The following is a 23,863-nucleotide window of genomic DNA, read 5'->3' as shown; positions in this document are numbered from 1 at the left end:
TTCTTAAAAAGTAGTGAATTCAGTGAAGAATACATTGGTTGTAATGGAGTGTTTAGTTAATGTATATTTGGTTTGCGGTAGCACCATGTGTGTACACTGTATCTACTTGCCAGGTGGAGTTGGTTTTTAGTTCTAAGAACAAACTCTACCTGGCAAGTAGATATATGTACTGTACACACATGGTGTTACCGCAAACCAATTAATACATGTACATGTACATTGATACCTCACCATGCAATGCCTCAAATCCTATCGATTAGTTAATTAAGGAATGATGCTTTAGTCTTGATGAGTAGTTACCATATACTCTCACGTGATGACGTGTTCGGAGCGTTCAGAAGATTAAAACTCAAACTCAGTTATTTCAGAAATGTGCATGTTTTCCTTTAAAACAACAGCTGTTCCTCTTCCAAGTCTATTTGTCCTTGGACGATCTTTCAGGTGGTATTATTTTAATTTTATGAGCTGTGTCCCTATCGGTCAACTTGCAGTCAATGCAATGGACCCTTTTCATGAAAATGCTAATTACATTCATGCATGCGTACAGACCCTGTTTGTTGGCAAACGCCATAGAGTCTTGCACTAAGCAGGGAATAGGCTTCACCCTTTTTTGCTGGGCCACTCTAACAACATTGTCCATCATAAAAAAAAACTTTTACAATTTCAACTTAGTTTCTGATGCTTCACTTCAAACTTGATTTCTAATTTCCAAATTTGACCATACATCAGATACTCTGTTCCACATTTCATGCCTGACACTTTCTCTCTCATTATGTGATGGTCCTTCCAACCTTGAGAGTTGTTCTTGCATGTGGTCACACTTTAAACACATCGCTTCCCATGGATGACCTCATCCAATGTGTGTTTTTTATCTTATGCAAAGCAATAGCCTCTGAATCACCCTGTACTAACTTGTGTTCATTTCAGAATCCCTTGTGAATGTCAGCAAATTTGCCCAGTTCAGTCTTTGTTCAGCTTTCCCTCCATCTGCAAATGTATTTGTTGTGAGCCATGCATTCTCCATTTCTAACGTCAGTTATGAGAAAAAGCAGTGCAAGTTACTTTGAATCACTGAAGAATATTCCGGTGTTTGTAACATAATGAGACCTTACCAGTGGCTGAACAATGCCAGTAATGGGTAAACACAGTTCCACCAACTACTAGGAAATTCCGCAAGAATGTTCAATCGGTCTATTAGCACAAGTATCACACAATCAGAACCTTGAAGCTGTTTAAACTGAGTTTAAACAGCTGATTCTTGCAACAAATACATTTTGTGTCAACAGAAGTAGTTTATCAAAAGATTGTATCGATAGGATGGAATTGATAAGATGTTGTTTATTTTTAGTCTGCCAACATAGATGCAGCTCATGTTCGACGTGATGCAGTCAATGAAGATGGTGACAATACAGTGACAACTTTAGTTTATCGGTCGAATAATATCCCTGCTAGTCCGGTTGACGCCAAAGACAGCTCTGATGATGAAGAAGAAGAAGAAAAGAAACATAGTGAGTAATACCATTAATAATTGTCTGTTTCTTAATGCTTCAAAGACAAGCCAATAGTTTCCACTTGATTGTGTATTTTTGACTCTAAGAGTCTTTCTCGAAGGTTAAAGGACCACACAACACACAAACAGTATACTGGTAGAACAGAAACAGTGAAATTGAAAGAAGAGAGAGAGGGGCAGAAAGAATTACATGGAAAAATTAAGGATGACCAAAAGGACTAGAGGAAAGTAGCAGGTTTAACCAAAAGAGGCTTTGTGCTAAACCCCCCCTTCCAACCCAAACACCTTGTCACTTCTTACTCAAGTTATAGTCAGGAAACTAATAGTGCCCCCTAATGGGATGCGGTTTTTGGAGGTCTTGATACCCATTCTTTATTACGCGGGTCGTGGTGATTTCATTGCACTGAATTATTTCGCATGACACATTTTAGGTTGTGCGATTTTATTACACTATTGCAATTTAATTCCCTACGACCATTGTTAGAGACCTTATGTGAAACAGGCTTTTGAATCATTGTGCTTAACATAAATAGTTGTCCTTTCAATGCCTCTTTAAATTTTTTGCTGATTTGAGGAAGTTTACAAACTGGTAGGAATCTTAGGAGGTATAAACAAAACAGTGGCGTTTTGATATTTATTATATATGAAAAGCTTTTGAAATAGCAATTTAAAAAATGCAAAATGATATTTTGAACTAAGATTTGTGTATGATTCTTGACTAGGTTGTAACTATGCACCTACCGAGTCCCTATCATTGAGTGTAAGTGGAGGCAGTGGCCAGACCTTATGGCCAGCTGTACATACTACCGATCATGATAAGAATAGACTATCTACAACAGCGAGTAACCAGAACATTTCAGATTCCGATTGGGATAGCTGGGATGATGAGCAAGAGGTGAGTCTAACGAATATGTCTTTGAGTAACAAACTAATCAACAATTGACCAAGATATGTGCTTCCATTAATAACAAATTAATATGAAAGTTACTTACTACCCTAGGAGGTTTGACCCTTTGGCTTGAAGTCTTAATTTCTAGACTGAAGTTCCTGTTTATGTACACACACAAATGCTCAATATTGGTTATAGAAGGGATGCAACCCCCACACTTAAAGGTCATACATGCTTAATCAGAAGACTATTTTGAACTGTTTTGCAAAACTCTAAAACAGTATGAAATGTTGATTGCATGGCAGAACTACACTGCCATTCTCAATAAGTAAGCTTGGGTGATATCACGATATCGAGTCTATAATGCAAGCTGCGTATGTTCTGACTCTACGTACGTCTTGCTCTATTTTAAGCTGCATATCATTATCAATGTTGTTTGCAGTAAGCTTGGGCGATACCACGATATTATCGAATATCGCGATATTAATTTGGAAACGATTTCAATATCGGATCGAGTTGGTTTTAATCGAAATATCGATATATCGCGATATATCGCGATATTGCTTAAGTATCGCAATATCGCGATGTATTTCCTAGATGAGACATCTTGCACCCCATAGGTTTGGAGTAAAACCAGAAGAATAGGTCATTGGAACACCTCTCTTATGCTATGACTGTCTCTTCTACAACTTTCACTGGGAGTTTGAAGACTGATGATTTCAAATTTAATTAATCGCGATTATATCGAATATCGTGATATATTGTCGGCGATATATTGTGAATAAAATAAATCGATACCGCCCAAGCTTATCAACAAGTATAAGGTTTCCTTTTACACTGCATATTAATGGTCATACATCGATAAGATAATCCCAGTTGATGAAGACCAGTTGACTTTTAATGATTTATTTAACTGCAGGAGCAATCGTCATTCTATTGTGTGGCAAATGAGTTCCTGAGAAAACTGCAACTGTCGTACAGGAACACAAAAGGAAAAGGTATGTAAAAACAGCAAATGAAAACAAATCTAAAAGGAATTTGGATCTCTACCATTGATTTGTTCTAGAACCTCCACAACACATATTGTGACCTTGGACTACTGACATAATTGTGCCATGTCATGGCCAAATGTTCAATTACACTGGACTCTAGCTGTGGTGTTTTTTAACTGCAGAGTGTGGGTGCAACTTCCAGTCTTAAGGAAGACACTTGACTGTTATAATGATTTGTCGTTTGGATGGGACGTAAAGCCACATGTCCCATGTATTGTGTAATGCACACAGAATAATTTGGTACACGTTTTGCTCAGAGAAGGTTTCGCCCTGGTGTTATCTGGTTTTGTTGGCTGCAGACTGCACCACAGCACTATGTTTATCATTACATGGTGTTAGGAAATGCATTGTAGTGGCGTTTTGCATTTCCAATCATGTTAATGTTTGTGTATTATGAAAATAATGAGTCCACTTAAATTGAGCTTGTGATGTAGTTTCGGTATAGTCTGTGTTAGAGGCGTTATCAACATACATTTCCCATTTGGTTTGTTAGTTTTCTCTTCAGTCGTCAATACTTTATAAGTTCATATTTCCTCAACCACATAAACTATTTTGACAATCTACATCCTCATATGAAAGGGTTTTACGTACTTAAAAATGGATAGGTTGAAATGTACACCTTTTGATGCTTTAACATCACAGAATACAACTCTGGCAAAGGTCTGTTTTAATCAAATAATACCAATGACGTCAGCAAAAATGTGTGCGCCTTCATAATAGCAACATGTATCTGTGGATCGACTCTTACATGTACCTTGATGACGTCATCATGTGTCACGTGTTAGCCTATGCTTTAAAGGTGCACTTTCAAAGCTGTGTGTCTGTCAAACCACAAATTCGACTGAGGTGAAACTTGGTGTATAAGGACAATGCCTGCTTGAATTTTTTTGTTTTGTTTTTATAAATATTTTTGCAAATTCGATCAATAATTACATATCTTGAGAATGAGGCAACTGCATAACATACTGTAATTAGTTGTTCACCATGCTTGTACTCCCGGAAGCCGAACACCTGGTTTTTGTAGTTGACAAAAACTGAATGTCTAGTTTAACCCAATTTTTGTTGATTTATACTAGTCAGTTTCCCTTGTTAATATGGTGTTTGAAAATTAAAAACAGGCATCCCCTTAAGGTGATCCCCCTGCTGCCCATCAGGTTAAATTGTAAAGTTGGGTGTGATCTCTGGCTATACAGCAGTAACAGGTGGAATGGCTTCTGACTGGCATCCTCACACAAATAGACAAAACAGGGAGATGTTGTAAACAATTCAATTTTCAATTCAAAATTGGTTTATTATAAAAAATACATCACCAAATAAAAAGTCACAGTCTAAGAGAGTTTGGTTAACAATAAAATTACATTTAAAATATGTACATTACAAATTTTGCTGGAGTTTAACAGACGAACAGGAATTGGGAAAAGCAGCCTACAAAAAACCTGAGTAAATTATCTGGAGAAAGTAGTCCTTAAACTCAACACAACACTTCTTTATTTATCAGCCTTCAGGTTTGGTTACACTCTTTCTACAACATCTACACTGTAAACATGGGGTCCTGTAGCATGAGGGCGCTGTTACAGTTGTCATGAACATGTCAACAGGAGACTGCCAACATAGGGTTAGGACAGCTCTGTTGTAATAGCTGTCAATCTGAACGATTTAATATTTCATAATATTGATTCATTACATCATCACAGATAAAAGTACACTTCATTCAAACCCTGTACATTATACATGTATGTTTATAATTTAACAAACATTCAATTTCTAGTGTATTTTATGTTTGTTGTCTTGGAATATTGTGTTGGTTCTCTTGCAATAACTGTGTATGTTTTGGTTTCAGGTGAAGAATCTCCTTTTAATACAGCTTTACATCAACTTGAAGAGAAAGACCAAATGCTTGTCAATCAATTGTTGACCATCAGTACAGTTGAGTTAACAGCATAGTCAAATGTATCACAACCTTTCAGGAGCGGGAGGATCCGGTTTTTAAAAATATATATATATATATATTGTAAAATATAAAGTTGGTACAGTAAATCAATCAATCAAGCAAGTTGCAAAACATTTCTGTCTATTATAGTTCTAGATTCACCTTGCCAATACAGTAGATTAAGCGTTACGCCTTGTACGCAAATATTCTTGAACAAGACTATTTTTGAATTGGAACAAGTGCAACAAAAAACATGAATGCAGATACTTGCTAATTGATTGTTTTCACATTGTACATTATTCTTGAAGTGCAGTTTTATTTATTTTTGATGTGTGTAGGTTTGAACAAGACTTTGAGGTAATCTGAATAATACTTGAAGAGCATCTTGGGCATTCTGCTAGAATGTTAAGTTTGGAAACCCTATCATTTGTGCAAATAGGTCAATGTTTAATTAAAAAATAAGTTATTTAAGCTTTTGATTGTTAAACGAAACTTGTATATCTGTACCTGTACAAGATTACTTCATCATCCAAGCCTACATGTACATGTAGCAATGCTAAGCAGTTGATTTTGATGTAATTTTTTTAAAGCATTTCTCTACAATGATTTGTATGAAAATTGTATCTAAAATAAACATTCCACAGTTTCACAAAAGGGTATTAATTTAAATTTGATGTTTTTAATTCCCTGCTTTCTGCATGCCAACCACAATTACATGCATTACTCAGAACACATTTAAATCACGACCATTTCTGCCAGAAAGAGTGAAGAATCTTTGCTAGAACAATTATAACTATTTTCAGCGAAACACTTGTTCTTGAAGGTGTCCAGATTTAGCTGAACACCTCTTCTGCCATCAGAAACAGCTCCAGATTAAGACTGAATTTAACCTTATAGGCACTGGATACCTATGGTAATTGTCGAAGACCAGTCTTCTCACTTGGTGTATCTCAACATATGCACAAAAATAACAAACCTGTGAAAATTTGACCTCAATTGGTCATCAGAGTTGTGAGAGAATTATACTCAAAAAAAAATACCCTTGTCGCACAAGCTGTGTGCTTTCAGATGCTCGAGTTCGAGACCTTACCATTCAATTCACATATTTTAGTGCACTTCAAAGGGAGCTGTTCACACAATGTTTTAAACTACATGTATCAATAGCTCTCCATTGCTCATGACCAAGTAAGTTTTTTTTGCTAAAGTTATTTTGAGTAGTTACCAACAGTTTTCAGAGCCTTTAATACTCAACATACCATGTTTGGATTTTCTTGTGTCGGTGAAGTGGCTGAATAATAATAATCATAACAACATTCTTTGTGTTTTTTTAATTTGAAGGGTAGTGAAACTAACGACTTATGAAATATTTGAAATGAACAGGAGATACCTTTTGATTTGCCCAAAACTTTTTCATTAGACTTGTTTCTCCTACAATTTGTGTGATGGTCTGTATTATTAAACCAAGTTTGTAAGGGGTTATCATAACAATGATGATTTACGACAAACATCTCCATGGATTGTTCAAAATTTACAAGGAAGCTGTGGCCAGATTTTAACGGGGGAAAATGCCTACCCTTTACTTGCTGTTCTCCTTGAGCAAAGCCACTGTTTTATTTGTTTGTTTTGGGGTTAATTTGTCCAGTTAAGTTTGAAGATAAAACTTACACATACACTGGGTTTGTATAGCGCCATTTCATTAAGTTTCCAGCACTTTAATATTGTGTCCTGCAAGGTTTGTATGTTTTGAAGTACTTGATTCAGGTGTTCTTATCCAACACAATACAAAACAATACAAAAATGTTTTATATACCGCCATTTCATCAAGACCACAGCGGTTTGTGATGAAACAGAGAAACAAATGAACAATGAGACAAATGCAAGTTAAATCAAACAGCCAAACAATCATTGTGGGAACAGGCGTGATTTCAGATGCTTCTTGAAAATATGAAGTGAATCAGCAGAGCGTAGAGATGGGGGGGGGGGAGACTATTCCAAAGTTTAGGGGCGGCAAAGAGAAAAATTGGTCAGAGATCTGTGGTTTATTTTGTGTTCGACAAGACGGGTAGTGTCGTTTGATGATCGCAAGCCGACTCTTCCCAGTGTGTACAAAACCAAGCACGATTTTAAATATGCTGGGCCCAGATCATTAAGGCAACACATGCAACAAAGATATGATGTCCATATGGTTGATAACAAAGGTTGGCATTGGGTGGTGTGGGTGTGTCACACCAGACTAGTGTTTCTGATTCGGCCGAGTGTTGGTTCGAATCCTGGCCATGGGGGGGCGGGCACTTGTACCCTTGAGCGAGATACTTTACTAAAATTGCTTTGTCATTCTGACGTCCCATACAAGGATCGGCAGTACCCATTAAAGAACACACAACAGTTATCGTGAAGAGTAGGTTAAACTCTGTGTTTCTGGTTCATTTACGGGTTGCCTCAGGCTTATGAGCAACAGTAATGAAGTTCACTTACAAGGCAATCTTGGTTTCATTACCAGAAATGTAATAATAATAATAACATATATAATTGAGCCCTTTGCAATGGCTTAATTAGCTGGAATGTTATTTGTGTTTAAACAAATATTTTACCAAATGTGTCCAACAATTTAAGCCATTTGTTTTATTTTTGAAGTAGAATCTTTTTAAAGGATGAATCATTGTATAGACCCTTTCCACAACGCTCAGGGCACACGTCTGCCATTTTGGGTGTCCAGGCATGCAACTGTAACCTAACCAAAAAATACGGAAGTTCATGACATTTCAAAATGTCAATGCTTTAGTATTTTTCTGAGAATAAAAAAGAAGAAATCGGCTCATCCGAGAAAAATAGAATGCCTGGTTGTCAAAACAAGCACAAAAGGAATGGACTCCCCCAATAAGGTAGAAATTGTAGATTTGCATTGTTCGGAGGTGCCAAAATATGTGTACCGTCATTTTGTGCACGTTTTGACGCACCAACATTTTTGTGCACGTTTTGACATCAATAATTACGGAGAGGAGACGTGCATGTATGTCCGCTGCGCGTTGTGAATAGGGTCTATTAGTTGGATATTTCTGTGCTCATTTGTGAAGTGATTGGTAGTAAAACAAATATTGTCAAAAATTCAAGTATTGTTTGTTGGTTGTTTTATTTATACATATTACTTCCAGTTTCAAAGCATTGTACATGTTTCTCTCAGATGCATTTAGTGTTGTTGTGTATAAGGATGGAAATAATTCCATCCCATTTGAGAATCATGCCTCATTACATGTATATACATGTATAATGACTTAATTGGTATACATGTAATGATACAGGAAAGGTGAATTTGGCAAAATCTAATACCTCGATGACATGTTAATTGGCAAAATGTTGTACATGTAGATAGACTTACAGAGGACATTTTGTACCGCTTTGAACAACATCAGATTGTCCTCAACTTTTTGCTGACAGCCAGACAGCCAAATTTTTTCCCACCCAGACATACCAATTGCATTCGTAGCATGCACAAGCAGGCACATTAGGTTCTGGAAAAGTTGCCTTTTACAGGGGTTGTTGTGTTAGCCCATGTTATACAAATGTGGCAGACCAGAATGGGTGGGCTGCCACCATTGTTTGCCAATTATTTGATTTCCTTAATGGTACAAGAAAGGCAAGAAAAATTAGGTTCTGCAAATAACAGTGAAGTTAAAGGTCTACTCAATTTTCTCACAAAACATCTCAAAACTAAATGTTGAGGATCTTTGTTGTCTCTCCTTTGTCAAGTCAGGGTTTTTAATAGTGGCAATGATGGAACAAGTGTCTAAAGAACCATTCTACTTGTTACACCTCGTTAACAAACTGTGACGTTTGATTGGTCGAGAACCAATGACGCGTAACAAAAACGCATGTCACATGGCTCGACGGGCTGAGTAACATGAAAAGTGATGTTCCCGGTGTACATCACCTTCTCGATCGTTCCCAGCGTTGGTCGATTTCAACCCCGGGTTCGAGGGAATTGTTTCTTGTTCGTCGTAATAATGTTTGAAGCCTCGGGTGCCATTTTCCCCCTCGAGTGTACAAAATGCCATGGACCCCGTCACAGCGTGCAACAATTGTATACTGGTACAAAGCTCCAAGTCTGCTGTGTTTGTAGACATCAGATTGATAGAAGTTTTTGATGTTCTGTCAAGTCTGCCATTCTGGTACAATTTTCGGTCCAAATACAGCATGTTGAAATGCTCATCTTTTAAGCTTCTTGGCACATTCTGGTCCAAACGCTTGGCCAAAATCCTCTCTTTTATATGTAGAGCTGAAAAATAAGCAATGCAAAAAAAGCTTAACTACAATTTCACAGTAGTTTTAAAGGCTTTACACAAATCGATTTAGAAACAATTTTATAGATCACCTTTTATAACATGGAGCCTAAAAGTAATTTAATTTGGAATCCTCTTCTAATAGTAATAATAAAACTATTCTTATATTGCGCACATCACCGTGAGGTCCCTATGGGCTGTAAAAGGAAATCAACAATTATAAAGTAAACAGATATGTTTTTCACCGGGTTTTGAATTGTTCTGATGTCTCAGCGTGTTTAACAACCTCTGGAGAAGACTGCTCCTTAACCATTAACTGAACTGCTGCATATTGGAAAGAGCAGGAACCGTACGACTTAGAACAACTGGGGGAGTACCTTACCCTACAATTAGTTTACTTGAGATTACAGAACAACACAATTCTTACAGCGGTTTGCTTATATACTGGCATTCTGTGTGGTGGTGGTCATGTGGTGAGATATTGCAGCAGATTGCCTGTGCAGGCAATCTATTCTGAAGTCGGTGGTGTGATGGTTTGGTAGCCCTTGACGAAAAGCACTCCAAACAATGAAAGCAATATAACCTTTTGGATGGATTTGTGCCTAACGCCTTTTGTTTAAGGCATGAGGCACAAATCCATCCCAACAAATATTCTGCTTTGAATGTGGTTCAGACACATGACCGCAAGAAATATACGGTCTAATAAAATATGTCTGTGAGAACAGTTCTTTGTATAGGTGTAAAAACTGAATTTCATTGACAAAACAATAGTGACTTGAGTGGGAAAAAATAGTTTTTTTTCACAATGGTGTGTGATGGGTTAATCCCGAAAGTAAATTGGTGAAACAAATTATAATAGAACACTGTGTAGTGATTTAGAAACATTTAAAAACAAAGTTATTTTCATTTTACTTATGTGGCAAAATAATTTTCAATCAAACACTGAGTTAATGTATTCTGTCTTTTTTAGTTAAGACAGTTGTACAGTTTGTAATATTCATATAAATGAAAGTAAAGCTTTACCTCTTGCCTTCTTGGTGCTGAACACTTGTTTTTTTCCGTTTGTTTCTATGATGTGGAAATGTTGGCATCAATTTAGAATCACATGCTGCAAAAGGAAATCATGCCAACCACATTACTTCATAAATTCAGCCCAAAAAAGTCTTGTATAAAAATCAGGTTTTAAAATGTCCTAGAAGGTTGTTCCGAACTTGAGTCATGTTAATGGAGATAACCAATATCAAAAAAACCTTTACATCACAAACCAAACCAATTCCTTGATTTGGAATCAAGTCTTCAACACCAAACAACTTGCCTGGGACTGGGGTCTTTAACCATGAATATCATGGCTGGGACTGAAAGTCTGATACCCGAAATGCATGGAAGGGACACACCAGCTTCCTTTGGGCTACATTACATGTATCAAGGCTACAAAATAGACCCAAACATTACTGTAATTGTCTTCAAAGAGTAGATTACAATGACTCCTAAAAGAAACCATCAAGTTTGGCTATTTTGGAAACTAAGTTCACATGATTTATGGTTACCAGACTTTGGCTCAGATAAATCTTGCGATTTTTAAAGTTAGTTTTACCTCCAGCGCTATAAGTTTATTACAGTACCAAATTCAACTCTCTTTCAAATGAAGAACTAGACAACAGAAATTAAAACTAGACATTAGGTGTTTGTGAACAAACACAAAGCTGGTCCGTGTTCTTTTGCTTGGATTATGTGCTAAAATGACCAAGGAGTCTATAACTGAAAACAAGTTTGAAAATGTTGAATAGTGTCTTGAGTTATCGTGCCACTTCCGGTTGACCCGGAAGTAGAGGTCGACATGGGGTCACGGTAACCTAAGGCTAATCTCCAATGCCCAAGGAGTCTCTAACTGAAAAAAGTTTGAAAAATCGATATTGTCCCACTTCGGGTTGACCCAGAAGTAGAGGTCAACTTGAGGTCACGGTTTTTCAAAATTAATCTCCAATCACCAAGGAGTCTTAAACTACAAACAGTCTAAAATGGGCCGTTTACTTCTTGAGATATGGTCCCACTTCCGGTTGACCCGGAAGTAGAGGTCAACTTGAGGTCACGTTTTTCAAAATTAATCTCCATCCCCATGGACTCTATAACTCGAACAGTATATAAATCGGCCCTGTGCTTCTTAAGGTATGGTCCCACTTCCGGTTGACCCGGAAGTAGAGGTAAACTTGAGGTCACTGTTTTTCAAAATTAATCTTCAGTCCCCAAGGAGTTTATAACTACAAACAGTATATAAATCGGCCCTGTTCTTTTTGAGATATGGTCCCACTTCCGGTTGACCCGGAAGTAGAGGTCAACTTGAGGTCACGGTTTTTTAAATTAATCTTCAGTCCCAAAGGAGTTTATAACTACAAACAGTATATAAATCGGTCCTGTTCTTCTTGAGATATGGTCCCACTTCCGGTTGACCCGGAAGTAGAGGTCAACTTGAGGTCACGGTTTTTCCAAAATTAATCTTTAGTCCCCAAGGAGTTTATAACTGCAAACAGTATATAAATCGGCAATATACTTCTTGAGATATGGTCCCACTTCCGGTTGACCCGGAAGTAGAGGTCAACTTGAGGTCACGGTTTTCAAAATTAATCTCCAATCCCCAAGGAGTCTTTAACTTCAAACAGGGTAAGAGTCGGCCGTGTACTTCTTGTGATATGGTGCTACAAAGATTTCCCAATTAAATATGCAAATGAGTGTCACGTGGTTAATTAATTAGGAATTTTAACATTTTGTTTACATTTTAAGCGAAGCTTATGTTCTAAGCTTCAATTTGGTATAATAAGCTCACTCTTTCGTATTATGGTTTGGGAGATTAGGCTGAAAGAAAAAAACGCGTACAAATGCTATGGGTTTTAGGCAGAAACAAAGAATAATAATAATAATCAAAATAATAAAAATCTCGACGAAAACAATACCTGTTCCGACGGTAGGTCGGAACAGCTAATTACACTTAAATCAAACTTACGCAATGGGTGTTCTTTAAAATATGAATGGGTCAAGCAATCTTCAGCAGTAGCCCTGCATGGGGAAAAACACAATGTTTAACAAATAAATACAGCCTTCCCTTCATATCTACAGGTAGTCTTGGTGTAAGACGTTACTCGTTTCCCTCGCACGCACACACCGCAGCCAATTCACCAACAGCACCCGCATCGACTCACCTGACTTAGTCCTACTCACTGTGCAAGACGTTACTCGTTTCCCTCGCACGCACACACCGCAGCCAATTCACCAACAGCACCCGCATCGACTCACCTGACTTAGTCCCGCTCACTGTGCAAGACGTTACTCGTTTCCCTCGCACGCACACACCGCAGCCAATTCACCAACAGCACCCGCATCGACTCACCTGACTTAGTCCCGCTCACTGTGCAAGACGTTACTCGTTTCCCTCGCACGCACACACCGCAGCCAATTCACCAACAGCACCCGCATCGACTCACCTGACTTAGTCCTACTCACTCTCAAGTCAGGTGAGTCGATGCGGGCGCTGTTGGTGAATTGGCCGTGGTGTGTGCAAGAGAGGGAAAAGAGAAACGTCTTGCACAGTGAGCGGGACTAAGTCAGGTGAGTCGATGCAGGCGCTGTTGGTGAATTGGCTGCGGTGTGTGCGCGAGAGGGAAACAAGAAACGTCTTGCACCAAGACTAATCTACAGGCTAATGCTCCATGCCCCCGTGTCTATGCCTTGATACCAGTGTTGTAGGTCTCGAGACTGTCTCAAGACCTACTTTTGGTGTCTCGGTCTTGGTCTCGGTCTCGGACTGCAAAATGTCTCCCCCTCAATACCTTGGTCTCGGATGGGGAGGTCTCAGTTTTGGTCCTCGGTCTCAGACTTTGAGGTCTCGACTACAACACTGCTTCATACCCTTGAAATGCTCCAATAGAAATTCACAATTTCCTCATAAGGTGCCCTTTACCAAGGAGAAAATGCCTTGTTGCCCGTGCCCTTTCAGTAAACGAAGAACCCATGCCTGTATCAAGGCAAATACAACACTTATATATACATGTGTACATTTTCTTTTTATAATGATGATAAAGGAAATGTTAACAAAAGTAGCTGAAGGCTGAAAGAGCACTCCAAATCCACTTGTGGTTTTAAACCAAGTGCTCCAAATCCACTTGTGGATTAATGCTGGTCTAAAGAACCAGCAAAAAGGACTTTTTCAAACCAATTCCAACTCCAAACATGTGGGGTAACCCTCATTACTAGGCCTTTGACATTTTGATGCAAGAGGATTACATGCATTGAAAGGTTTCTCCTGTTGTATTTCATTGTATTTTGGCTCGATTGAGGCAAGTTTGAAGATCAAGATTCGAGCATTGGTCCTTTATCACAGTAGTGTGCATGCTCAGACCTACGCGCAATACTGAGCATGCGCACGCTCAGAGCCGTAAAAAAGGGTTTCTTTTTTCTGCTGCCCCCAGCGACTCCAAGCCCAAGTTTTTGTGACTCACAGTGTTTATAAAAGTTTCAAAAGAGGGAGCGAGATCTTTGAAACAAAATCTTTGTTCTCTTGGCTTTGATATCAATAAGTTTCTTTTGCGGATCTCTAAATATATGGCTTAGTATACAACTGATAATATGGAGATTTTTTAATCTAAAAGCATTGCATACCTTTTCACTGGATCATACATGAATAGGAAATTAAGCATGCGTAGACCAGCCTGGGAGAGCCAAGGAAACTTATGCTTCAAGTTGTTGTATGGCTGCTTCTTAAGACTATATTTCTCTAACATTGGCAAGCTGGAATAACCCTGAAAAATAAGACAACATAATAATAATAATATCCAAGTCTTAAATAGTTCACATATCTACAAACAAGGTACTTTAGGCACTTTGTAATTTACATTTTTACAGAAAGATAGGTTTTTATAGTATTGAGACCCAATCATGTAGCACCTTATAAGGGTTTACAAGGTGCTTCAGCGCATTCAGCAGACACAGCCAGGAACACCGGGCAAACCTCTTCTCTTTTTGATAACTGCACTGGGTTCTTTTATGTGCGTTCACAACACATGGGACCAACGGCTCAATCAAAAGGACGAAGCAATGGTCAAGTGTCTTGCTTGAGGACACAAGTGACCTGACTGGGACTCGAACCCACACTCTGCTGATCAGAAACACCAGAGTTTGAATTTGGTGTACTTATTAAGAGCTCGTTCGTGACACTTCCACATCTATATCAGTTGATTTGATTAACATTTAATGGAATGACGCCTTTGTCTGCTAAATAGTTTTACAACAAATAGATCAAGCTAGATTGCAACATTCCAATAAGACAGTGTTTCAATGTAAGAATCAGTGCCTATCATTTTGTACTCTTGTTTGAGGAAATTAAAAACTTGTCAAAAGTTGTTCTTCTTTTTTAAATTGAATGACTAGATCTGTCAAACTCAAGCAAAATCTGGATTTGATTTCGAGTATTTCAGAAGTTACTTTCCGTCAACTGGATCTCAAACACTTGTCCTGCCGTCGATTTCACAAAACTCTTCCTAACTTAAGACTAATCTTAGGACTTAGGATGAGTCCCAACCCTGCACTGTAGCATGCAGACCTTAAGATTGATCCCGAGTTAGGACGGGTTACTCGTTCTAACTCAAGATAAGACGAGTCCTAACTCTTTGTGAAATCGACCCCTGGTGTTTTATTAAAAAAAATTAAGAGGAATATAAATTGAGATAGAACTGAAATTGATGAGACATAGAAGCAGCAGAAGAAACAGCAATAGCAGAAGCCTACACATCATAATAAGAAGCACCCAAACTAAGAAACTAACAAACCTGCCATATACTGTCATTGGGAGTTCCTAACAAGTCAATAATGAATTGAATTTGTTGCAGCTCAGATGTACCTGGCATTAGGGGCTGGTTTGCCAGCAGCTCACCAATGATACATCCTGCAGCCCTTCAACCAACAAGACAAATCAATTATTCATTAATTTATTGAACAGTAGCTCAATTCAAATGATTGCATTTTAAATATAATAATAATACATAATAATAAAACCATTCATGTATATAGCGCATATCACCGTGAGGTCCCTATGCGCTGTAAAAGGAAATCAACAATTACTGTACAAAGTAAACAGATATGTTTTTAACAGGGTTTAGAATTGTTCTGATGTCTCAGCCTGTTTAAAGACAGTGAACATTATTGGTAATTACTCAAAATAATTATTAGCATAAAACCTTTCTTGGTGATGAGTAATGGGGAGAGGTTGATCGTATAAAACATTGTGAGAAACGGCTCCCTCTGAAGTGCCATAGTTTTCGAGAAAGAAGTAATTTCCACCAATTTGATTTGGAGACCTCAGATTTAGAACTTGAGGTCTCGAAATCAACCATCTAAACGCAAACAACTTCGTGTGACAATGGTGGTTTTTTTTCTTTCATTATTATCTCGCAAGTTCGATGACCGATTGAGCTCAAATTTTCACAGGTTTGTTATTTTGTGCATTATGTTGAGATGAACTAACTGTGAAGGCTAGTTTTTGACAATTACCAAAAGTGTCCACTGCCTTTAACAACCTCTGGAAGACTGTTCCATAACTGAACTAAACACATTATTCAGTGTAATTAACAATGTCATTTTGAGTACAGTGTACTTGTACATACCACATATCAATGGCCGTTGTGTGTGTAACAGAACCGAGCAATACTTCTGGTGCTCGATACCATAGTGTTACAACCCTTGGAGTCATCGGCTGCACTGGAAGACCAAACGTTCTTGCAAGACCAAAATCAGCTGTTTCATAAAGGCAAATACATGAAAACTGAAAGGAATGTTCAAATGAATGATTCAATGGATCAAAAAGCCCCCCACCCCCTTCACCCCCCCCAAAAAAAAAATGTCTGGTTATTCCACTTGAATGGGTAAGGGGAAGAAAAAGCAACTAAAACAGTTAACAAAGCTGCTTTGGTAAAGCCTTGGCACATTAATCCAGAGGTCCCAAGTTTAAATCCCACCAAAATAAATTATTAATTGTTTAAAGACAGTGAACACTGCACACTATTGGTAATTGTCAAAGACCAGTCTTCTCACTTGGTGTATCTCAACATATGCATAAAATAACAAACCTGTGAAAATTTGAGCTCGATTGGTCGTCGGAGTTGCAAGAAAGCTATAAAAGAAAAAACACCCTTGTCACACGAAATGTGTGCTTTAAGATGCTTGATTTCGAGACCTCAAATTCTAAACTTTAGGTCTCGAAATCAAAATCGTGGAAAATTACTTCTTTCTCGAAAACTATGTCACTTCAGAGGGAGCCGTTTCTCACAATGTTTTATACTATCAACCTCTCCCCATTACTCGTCACCAAAGAAGGTTTTATGCCAATAGTTATTTTGAGTAATTACCAATAGTGTCCACTGCCTTTAACCCAAAGTTGTTAAACATCTACCCAGTGAGTTTCCCTTGAAGTTTATTACTTGAGATTTAAAATAAAAGCAAATATCAACATAATATCAACATATAAACATATCAACTTTGAATGGCTCATTGTCATTTCTGGGTTTTGGGCATCTAGAATAACCTGCTTTCAAAGCATACATTCTAAAAACTAACCAATTTTAAGACACCCTTTGTCAGTAAGAAGTAAGTTTGACACTTTGAGATCTCTATGGATGATGAAATTGTCATGAAGATAATGAAGTCCATTGACCATCTGCAGAGCTAGGCATTTGACTTGGGCCTCAGTAAATGGAGCTGGCATGTTATCCAGTAAACTTGCAAGGTCTTGTTCACAGTACATCATCACAAGGAAAATGCTACCAAAAGAAACAACAAAATAGAAATGCAGTTTTTTGTTAATTAAAAAACCCACTTATGGGGGTCAAAAATTTGACTCCCATAAATGGCCGACAGTGTTAGTCAACGAGGTACAAAGAAAACCATGCAATTTCGAGTGTTACTTGTGTGGATCATTATGTTCTACTTTTAAAATATCTTTCTAATCATATGCATTTTATAACAAACAGTTACAAACGCTTTTCAAAGACCAACTTGACCGATCCAAGGCAATGTTTTCCTTTAATGACGTTTCTAATGATGTATACATTGTCTAAGTCCAACACACTCTTCATGAGTTATGATTTTTCAAATCTGAAACATTAATTTAACATAATTTATTAACTGATGATGTCATCATCACATAATCAAGTTTGAGTCATCTTAATATAAGTTTCATTTGTCTGATGAGTTTCAATGTTCAATTGAGTTTCAATCTGGAGTAATGATAAGCCCTGATAATTTTCTTTTTTTTTAATCAACCAACTTTGGCCTGAACGAAAGTAAAGGTAATTTTCAAGCGATTTTAGCGTTAACATTTGAAACATTGCCCCAGTCTTGATGCCCAAATATATCAAACTTCAATGAAATACAGCGAGGAGAGGTGAGTTGGCAATTCATGAACAACTACTTTAATTTAAAGGGGAGGTACACGTTTGGTAATTGTCAAAGACTAGTGTCCTCACTTGGTGTATCCCATCATAAGCATAAAATAACAAGCCTGTAAAAATTTGGGCTCAATTGGTCATCGGAGTTGCGAGAAAATGATAAAAAAAAAAAACCCTTGTTGGACGAATGAGTGTGCTTTCAGATAAGAATAAAAGACTTCTAGCTAGAAGTCTTTTATTATTTTAGTGAGAAATTACCTCTTTCTCAAAAACTACATTACTTCAGAGAGAGCCGTTTTCCACAATGTTTCATACAATCAACAGCTCTCCAATGCTCGTTACCAAGTCAGTTTTTAAGTTAATATTTGTTTTGAGTAACTACATGTACCAAACGTGTACTTTCCCTTTAAGCAGTGCTTGTGTACCTGTCCAAACGGCTTCCTACCACCACCTCCTTCAGTTGAACCACATTGTCGTGATTCAAGTTGATCAGCAAATTAATTTCACGTAAACCACTTATTGGAAGGCCTACAAAAAGAAATAACATTTCTATGAATGATGACATCGTAAAACAGTGAGTTCAAGGATTTGGGTACTCTTTGTAACACAAAACACAATGTCCTCAAATTTACATTAAACTGGCACCGTTTGAAGAACATGGTAGTAGGAAGCTTACCTAATAATATTACTTGCTCAGGTAGAGTGTTGTAGTTTTTGCGGAATGACTAAAACACTGTCAACAAAATGGGAAGCTTTCTACCATCATTATCTTCAAACTGTTTAAACTTAATGTAAATCTGTGGACATTCAGTTTTGTGTCCTACAAAGAGTACCTAGACCCTTTCATAATAAGGGAATAACAGAGTGAGGACTTGGTCTTCACTATGTTGTAATGACTGGGTTGGTGGCTGGGCGGCTGTTAATGGACCAAGCCGGAGGCACGGCACGTTAACAGCGGCCAGCCACCAACCAAGGTCTTTACCATGTAATGAAACTTTTGCTTTGCGTTTCTTTTGACTCATGTGTAAAGGTCATTCATAAACACCCCAGACAGTTCGCTACTCCTATAGGTTGAGAGCGCATCACGTGGGGATGTTTAAACAATTGATAAAGATCAGCTTAAAGCTGTTTAAGACCGGCTGGCTTTGCGTGTTTGGCGCACAAGCTCAAGTACACCAACTTTACTTAGGCGAAACGCAACTCATGACTTTTAGTAATGGCGTGTAATCTATCTTAACACCCACGTATACACAACCAAAAGAAACAGATTGTCACAGATTGCCTATAATTGTGAAATTCTTTTGCTTTTTAACATAAGGGCATTTATGAGTAGGAATAAAAGAGTAGTGACTCGTTCTTAAACGGCCGTTTAAAACCTTGCAAGGTCGTTGCCATGCGATACAGGCCCGAGCCTGCCGGTTTTAAACGGCCGTTTAAGAACTCGTCACTACTCATTTTTTCCCTCATTTAATCACCTGTTTCAAGAGCAGGTCTTTATATCAAATGTTAAATACATCCCCACCTGATCAGGTTATTGACCAATCAGAGTCTGTAAGCTGTTTACAGTATACTGCACAGTATTTATTAATTATCACTGAATTAAAGAAGCAAGACCTTAGTTATTGCTAACGATGTTTACACACTTACCATCTTTCTCATTCTCCATGCGCATCTTTTTCAGTGCAACAATTTCACCTGTTTGAGTGTCCCTAGCTCTGTCTGTCAATTTAAACAAAATTAAATGTAATATGGTTACAATCCACATTTTCACATGGTTACAATAACACATGCTTAACATGGTCACAATAACACATACACTGTACTTGACATCATATGTTTACAGCATGACACATGCTTGAACATATACAAAGATGTGCATGCTTAAAGGCAGTGGACACTATTGGTAATTACTCAAAATAATTATCAGCAGAAAACCTCACTTGGTAATGAGTAATGGGGAGAGGTTGATAGTATAAAACATTGTGCGAAACGGCTCCCTCTGAAGTGACAAAGTTTTCGAGAAAGAAGTAGTTTTCCACGAATTTGATTTCAAGACCTCAAGTTTAGAATTTGAGGTCTCGAAATCAAGCATCTGAAAGCACACAACTTTGTGTGACAAGGGTGTTTTTTCTTTCATTATTATCTCGCAACTTCGACGACCAATTGAGCTCAAATTTTCTCAGGCTTGTTACTTTATGCATATGTTGAGATATGTACACCAAGTGAGAAAACTGGTCTTTGACAATTACCAATAGTGTCCACTGTCTTTAAATATCCACGTTATTACTATGCAAGTTTTTAAAATAAACGTTACCCTACCAAAACTAAGCGTAAAACAGGTATGTTTTATCTGTAACTTTCCTTCATTAACACTGACATAATGTAAAATTGCAAAAGTCACTGTATTCTGGACTAAAGAGCTTAAAAGCTTGTACTTACACACTATTCCATAGGTGCCTTCTCCAACTCTATTCAACTTTTCAAACTCAGAGACACTCCTACATAAACCAAGCTACAAGGGAGAAACAAGGAAAACAAAATAATGTAGATCTGTATTTCCATTATCCCTCCTTAGAAATATTCCACAATTGAGACTATAAATTGTGCTCACTCTTTATCTACACCAAGCTTTAAAGTTGTACATATTTTTTTCAAAATGGAAGCTGTTTAATTGTTTTGACAGATCAAATTAAAGAAATTGCTATTCCAATAAACGATGAGCAAGGACAAGCGAACAAGTGTGTTATTCCTGTCTGATGCATTACATTTTGATGTGTACCTACCCTGTCTTTTTCTGGTATGATCAATGGCTGTCCTGTCTTCATTGAAACAAGATGAGTCACTTTATTATCATTATCTTGAACATTTGCTCTTGTATCCGATGACATTGAAGTGGATTTCAGCATCATGGTGCCTGGAATCTTTAAACAAAGGTTTTTACAAACTTAATCTTTTTAAAAGTAAAATTAAATTAAAGTTTCTTTAATCAGGAAGATCACACCAGGGGTGCGTTCCACTCGCAACTGTTTGTGCAAACTTTTTGAACGATTGGTGCGTATCACGATGTCAATATGGCGGCGCCCTGAAATGAGGATGGCGCGCACCATTCATAGTTTTTTTTTTTTACTTTATTTTGCTGCAATAGTCCTCTTTTACATCAACTAATTGACTTTGTTATTCCAAACCTGCTTAATCATCCACCGAAAATACAGTAATTATGTTTGTGACAAAGAAATAATACCGTATGCTTGTCCGCCATTTTAAAAATCACTCGCCAACACCTCAGAAGTATGTTCGCCTAAAGTTGCCAACGTTCGCCAACGGTGGCGGCGAACAACTCGTTCCACTTGAAATTGTTGGCGAACGTGCGCAACCGTTGGCAACGTTTGCGCGAGTGGAACGCACCCCAGTACTACATCAGAGTATAGGGGGTAGAGATTGCCGTGACATTACATTTATAACAAAACCACACTAGCAACCCCCACACTCCCACTATAAAGACCCAGTTGGTGGAGTAGACTGGTGCCCACTTCAGAGGGCATTAACATCAAGCATTGTAGACCAGAGTGGAAGGAGACTTCTGGATACACTTTGTACATGAGAAGTTTATGAAGTGCAAATAGCAGTGACAAGAGAAATTACTTAAAATGAGAATTGATATTTTTCCATGAAGATGGTGTGGTGAGCTTTGAAAAATCTCACGCATAGCTGGCCTCTAGACTTGGCATCTCTATAAAAGTTGTTTATTTTTAACCATTAGAGACGAGAGTGATATTACTTGGTGCCGAGTTTGTCGATCAAAAAAAGGTCGGTGCCGAGTTTGTATGGTGCCAACTTTCTTGGCGCCGAATGGGTGCTGTGACAGTGATGAGACCGATGTTAAAAGCGGAGCCATTAACAGCTCAACAAGGTGGGCTAGGGGAAGATGCAAGATGCCGAACGGAGGTCGCAGATGCAGAGTTTGCGAGGTGCCGAAGTGTCCACAGTACTGACCTTTCTAATTCTAAAGCTGTATATACTATAATTATGGTAAAATCAGTCAGGTTTTTACCTTTTTCATTTTATGAAAAGTTTAACATTCGGGTACTTTTTCAAAATGTCCACAGATTTACATTAAACTATGCGGTCCTACTACTTGCCATCAGCTCGCCGACTTGCCGTCAACTCGCCGTCAACTCATTTTCATGCCGTCAACTCATAAAATTTACATGAAAAATTAATAAATGGGGCACGGAAGTGTTACGTCTGGGCTAAACTACATATTTCTCATGGTTTTCGGTAAAATTTCATTCACAAAAACGACTTTGTGTTGATAAAAAAGTATCACTCATTGACATCTTGGGACAAGACTAATTCATGTGAAAAAGCAAGATGGCGGCGACGGTTTTGCTGCTTCGAGAAAAAAATTTTCACGAGAATAAAACTCAACTTTTATTACGAAATATGACCTAAAACGTACGCGAATGCTCTTTGATCTGATACTTTACAGTTCTATGCTTCTTTTGTGGATTTTAAATGTATATTGGAGAAGTTGACGGCGAGTTGACGGCGCAAGTGAGTTGACGGCGAGTTGACGGCGAGTTGACGGCAAGTAGTAGGACCCTAAACATGCTAAACTATGTAATACAGGATTTGAAGAGAATGATAGTGGAAAGCTTCCCTTCAAATATTAGTACTATCTAAGGTTGTGTAGTTTTTGAGAAATGAGTAAAACAAGTCACAAAATCATTTTCGTCTCATGAGACCAAAATGATTTTAGCATGTAAAATCCACTGCTTTGGTTCATCTATACCCTCAGTCACCTAGGCCCCACACCCTCACTATTCCCTGTGCTTGTTCCTACTGACACGGTTTAGTGAGCACACACCCCCCACACACCACCCAAGGCTCCACAACAGGTTTCACCACGCATCATCGAGTTCACTTCCCGCCTCTATTTGCCGCCTTCATGCATCACCGCTGATCCGCCGCCCAGTACTTAAGCAGCATGCAGCATCAGAGTCCAGCATTCTCCAGAAGACGATCAGAGCATACTGATCGAAACGTCGATTTAATCCAACGGTTCTTTTCAGAACCACCCCAACTCATTTAGAGATTGTTATTACATGGTGTTACCGCAAACTTTTCTATATGTAAAATCCCCTTAACCAGTTTATTATTACAGTGTAAAATATACCAAAACCATAGCATAACTTACATTTTTACATGCTAAAACTGAGTAGAAAATTATTACTTTTACTAATTTCTCAAAAACTACAGCACCTCAGTAAGTAAAACTTCAAGGGAAGCTTTCTACTATCATAATCTTCAAACTGTGTAAGTTTTGTGTAAATCTGTACGTGGACATTAATATTAATTAATTATTGTGTTTTTTTGTTAGGAAAAAGTACATAATACCCTTTAACAATGAGATAACAATCAAAGGAAAAGTTTCCGTATGGCGCCACCACTTTTTCATTCGAAATAAAATAATATAGTATCTTATTTACCTGATTGATATATATAATATATCCCTTTTTGTAAAAATGAGTGAAAAAGTGGTGGCGCCATACGGAAAGTTATCCCAATCAAATGTTAAGGAAATTTAAAAAAAATTCGGTAAGAAATTGTTCTGTTATTCCTTATAATGTTATTATTGCTGTTATTGAATTGTTGTTTTTACTTTTGATGGAAAAACAAACAAACAACAATCTTCTTACCGCAACTTAGCACACTGAGCACACACAGGGCGCCGCCATGTTTTTTTATTTTACAAGCCCCAACTATTGAGGGCGCT

At 37.8% G+C, this 23,863-nt stretch overlaps 2 protein-coding genes across 3 annotated transcripts in view; one reads left to right on the top strand and one right to left on the bottom strand.

The window, feature by feature from the left end:
• LOC117289084 overlaps positions 1-6,362 on the top strand; it is a 47,832-nt gene extending 41,470 nt beyond the window's left edge. For both annotated transcript variants that reach the window (XM_033770032.1, XM_033770031.1), the window contains 4 exons: positions 1,349-1,508; positions 2,233-2,405; positions 3,319-3,397; positions 5,292-6,362. In XM_033770032.1, the coding sequence (XP_033625923.1) occupies positions 1,349-1,508; positions 2,233-2,405; positions 3,319-3,397; positions 5,292-5,395 (516 nt within the window). In that variant the 3' untranslated portion in view covers positions 5,396-6,362. The remainder of the gene's footprint in view (positions 1-1,348; positions 1,509-2,232; positions 2,406-3,318; positions 3,398-5,291) is intronic.
• Positions 6,363-9,405: 3,043 nt separating this feature from the next.
• LOC117289219 (cyclin-dependent kinase 10-like) lies at positions 9,406-23,847 on the bottom strand. Its single transcript, XM_033770235.1, has 12 exons — positions 23,787-23,847; positions 20,871-21,008; positions 20,527-20,599; positions 19,735-19,806; positions 18,513-18,615; positions 17,258-17,460; positions 16,309-16,438; positions 15,475-15,598; positions 14,309-14,448; positions 12,657-12,709; positions 10,682-10,766; positions 9,406-9,654 (listed from the first exon to the last, which is right to left on the bottom strand). The coding sequence occupies exons 2-12, from the start codon at positions 20,994-20,996 to the stop codon at positions 9,585-9,587; spliced, it is 1,179 nt and encodes a 392-aa protein (XP_033626126.1). The 5' UTR covers positions 20,997-21,008; positions 23,787-23,847; the 3' UTR covers positions 9,406-9,584.
• Positions 23,848-23,863: the final 16 nt, after the last annotated feature.

The sequence above is a fragment of the Asterias rubens genome, chromosome 4 (genome assembly GCF_902459465.1).
Source record: "Asterias rubens chromosome 4, eAstRub1.3, whole genome shotgun sequence".
In the NCBI taxonomy this organism is placed as follows: Eukaryota; Metazoa; Echinodermata; class Asteroidea; order Forcipulatida; family Asteriidae; genus Asterias; species Asterias rubens.
Note: the sequence above shows the minus strand (reverse complement) of the source record. Positions and strands in the feature narration are given on the sequence as shown.